Source organism: Musa acuminata, chromosome BXJ1-1 (assembly GCF_036884655.1).
Source record: "Musa acuminata AAA Group cultivar baxijiao chromosome BXJ1-1, Cavendish_Baxijiao_AAA, whole genome shotgun sequence".
NCBI lineage: Eukaryota > Viridiplantae > Streptophyta > Magnoliopsida > Zingiberales > Musaceae > Musa > Musa acuminata.
In genome coordinates, this window is record NC_088327.1 from 4,438,080 (window position 1) to 4,440,298 (window position 2,219).

Below are 2,219 nucleotides of genomic sequence, written 5' to 3' on the forward strand. Positions count from 1 at the left end.
TTCTGAAAATTTGACAACCATATATATCTATATAGTAGAGTTCAAGTGCTGCTAATGCAGCAAAATCTTGTTACATCGCCACTGAGATGGATCAAACAGAGAGACTAATGGAAGTTGTGTTGATCTGACCATGACCAGAAGGAGGCAGATTGGTCTTCCATGCTGCACAACAAGTTGCTAAAGCTTCCTTCCGTGACGCCATGGTCTATTTTGGGGCATTGCAGCTCTGGCCTTGAAGAACTATGGAGGAGGAGGTGGTCAACATCAGCTGGTCTAACTGAGTGAAAGAAGGGCAGGCTTTGGTTGGGATTCAACGGGCTCTCTGTGACTGATGCTCTCGAGAGATCCAAGTTGATCTCAGAGCTGTTCTCACTTCTATTGCTGCTTGAACCTTCAGTCTCCTTGTTGAGGTTGATCATCTCTGATGTCTCTCTTCTTTTCAGAGACAAGATCTACAAGAGAGAGGTTTAAAGGTATTCAGCAAGATCTCCCAGAAACACAATGGTTATTGTAGAAGAGAGGAGACAAAAAGAGCTATATAATAAAAGAGAGGTTATTGTTGTTGACACCAGCATCATCATCCAAGTCAATTTGAGAACATGATGGATCCAATCATTATAAGAAGTCATGCATGCTAAGGCCAAAATTAGATCCAGATCCTACAAAACATCCAGCTACAGACTTTACAGATTGTTCCGTCAAAAAGGAGCTAAGAGCAATCAAGTAATTAGGGAGATGGGAATTCACAGGTACCTCAGCTTGGAGCTTCTTGTTCTGTTCATGCAAGCTCTCATTTTCTGATTTCATGGCCTCAAACTGCCTCTTCAGAACATCATAATCCTTCTCCAGTTGTTTGGTCTTCCACCTGGCCCTCCTGTTCTGGAACCAAATGGCTACCTGCCTTGGTTGCAGCCCAAGTGCTCCTGCCAGCTGCATCTTTCTCTCAGGCTCCAGCTTGTTCCCCTGCTCGAAGCTCTTCTCCAGTGTCCTCACCTGCTCCATCTTGAGCCTCCTCTTCTTCTCGCCTGTCTGCATGCCATCATCCGACAAGTCATCGTCGGCATTCATCTCTTCACCATTCTCGATCCCCGAGAAGGACATGGATCTCTTCCCAAGCATTGGAGCCATGACTGCACCACCATAACGCAAGGGTTCATAGCATGCTTGGTCTCAGTTTCAAGTAGAAGCATGGAGATGTGTGACAAACTTACCTCTGAGGTCTTGGAGATTATTGCATGGGATGGTGTGAGGATGCGGACTAACGGGGTTGGGAATTTGGTGCTGTTCTTCATGAAGGGTTTGCATTGGTAACACAAAATTTGAGGAGAAGAAGGAAGAGGATGATGAGGCCATACCATTGCAGGACATCAATTAGACTAAAAATTGTTGAAACAGAAAGATAAGAGGTAATATGGAGGTTGAGGTGGAGGCAGATAGAGATTAGTGAGAGAAGTGAGAGCTGAGGTGTATTGAAATGTGTCATTGAACACTGAAAAGAGAGAAGAATAAAATTGCATTATTAAGAATATTAATGGTATAAGAACAAACACACACCATTGGAATAAGTATACCCGTCTTTTCATCCTTCTTCCTTTCTTTACTGTAATGTTAACTTGTTTCAAAGAAAATCCTTAATCTTTTTTATCATTTCTAGTACTATGCTAAGTATGTTTAAGTACATTCCTTTTTTTCTTAGCTAATGATTACACCATAAATTAACTGGCCAATTATCACTTTATCATCCTTAAAAATTGTCTTCTGGTTGACTATAAGATGAATCCTGATGATACAATCAATGTTTCTTGGGAACACCAACTAAAACAGGTTTGTTCTTGTAGAAGTGCTTGCTATGGTTAGGAAACAAGTGTCCTTAACATGTTGGGACATGCTGAACATTTCTTCCATCCTAACTAAAAATGAGTGGAGATAAGATTGTTCCACTTGTTTTGTTTTCTTCTTCTCCACCAATGGGGTGTAGACATAAGGGTACCTCAATTTCTTCAGATGCAAGTTGGCCATTTCCACATCAGTAGGTGTGTATATATGTTTTTTTTTCTCAGGGGCAATCTGTCATATGGGAGATGAGTGAATCCAAATGAGATGCATGGAGGTATGTAGATGCCTGAGAGGGTAAAGAAATAATATGGAGATTCTTCACTAGAGAGAGAATGGGGGTCAGCTGACAACAATAATTTCCACAGAGGTGGACAAAAAATGGA

At 41.6% G+C, this 2,219-nt stretch overlaps 1 protein-coding gene across 2 annotated transcripts; it reads right to left on the reverse strand.

The window, feature by feature from the left end:
• On the reverse strand, positions 1-1,561 carry LOC135617364 (homeobox-leucine zipper protein HOX21-like). Of its 2 annotated transcripts, none has more exons than XM_065117490.1 (3): positions 1,212-1,533; positions 754-1,130; positions 1-452 (listed from the first exon to the last, which is right to left on the reverse strand). In XM_065117490.1, exons 1-3 carry the CDS (start codon positions 1,366-1,368, stop codon positions 105-107), a joined length of 882 nt encoding a protein of 293 aa, XP_064973562.1. In that variant the 5' UTR covers positions 1,369-1,533; the 3' UTR covers positions 1-104. The 2 variants fall into 2 exon arrangements, with proteins under 2 accessions (XP_064973562.1, XP_064973623.1); XM_065117551.1 differs by lacking the exon at positions 1-452 and adding an exon at positions 468-659 and having other exon boundaries at positions 1,212-1,561.
• Between the last annotated feature and the right edge of the window lie 658 nt (positions 1,562-2,219).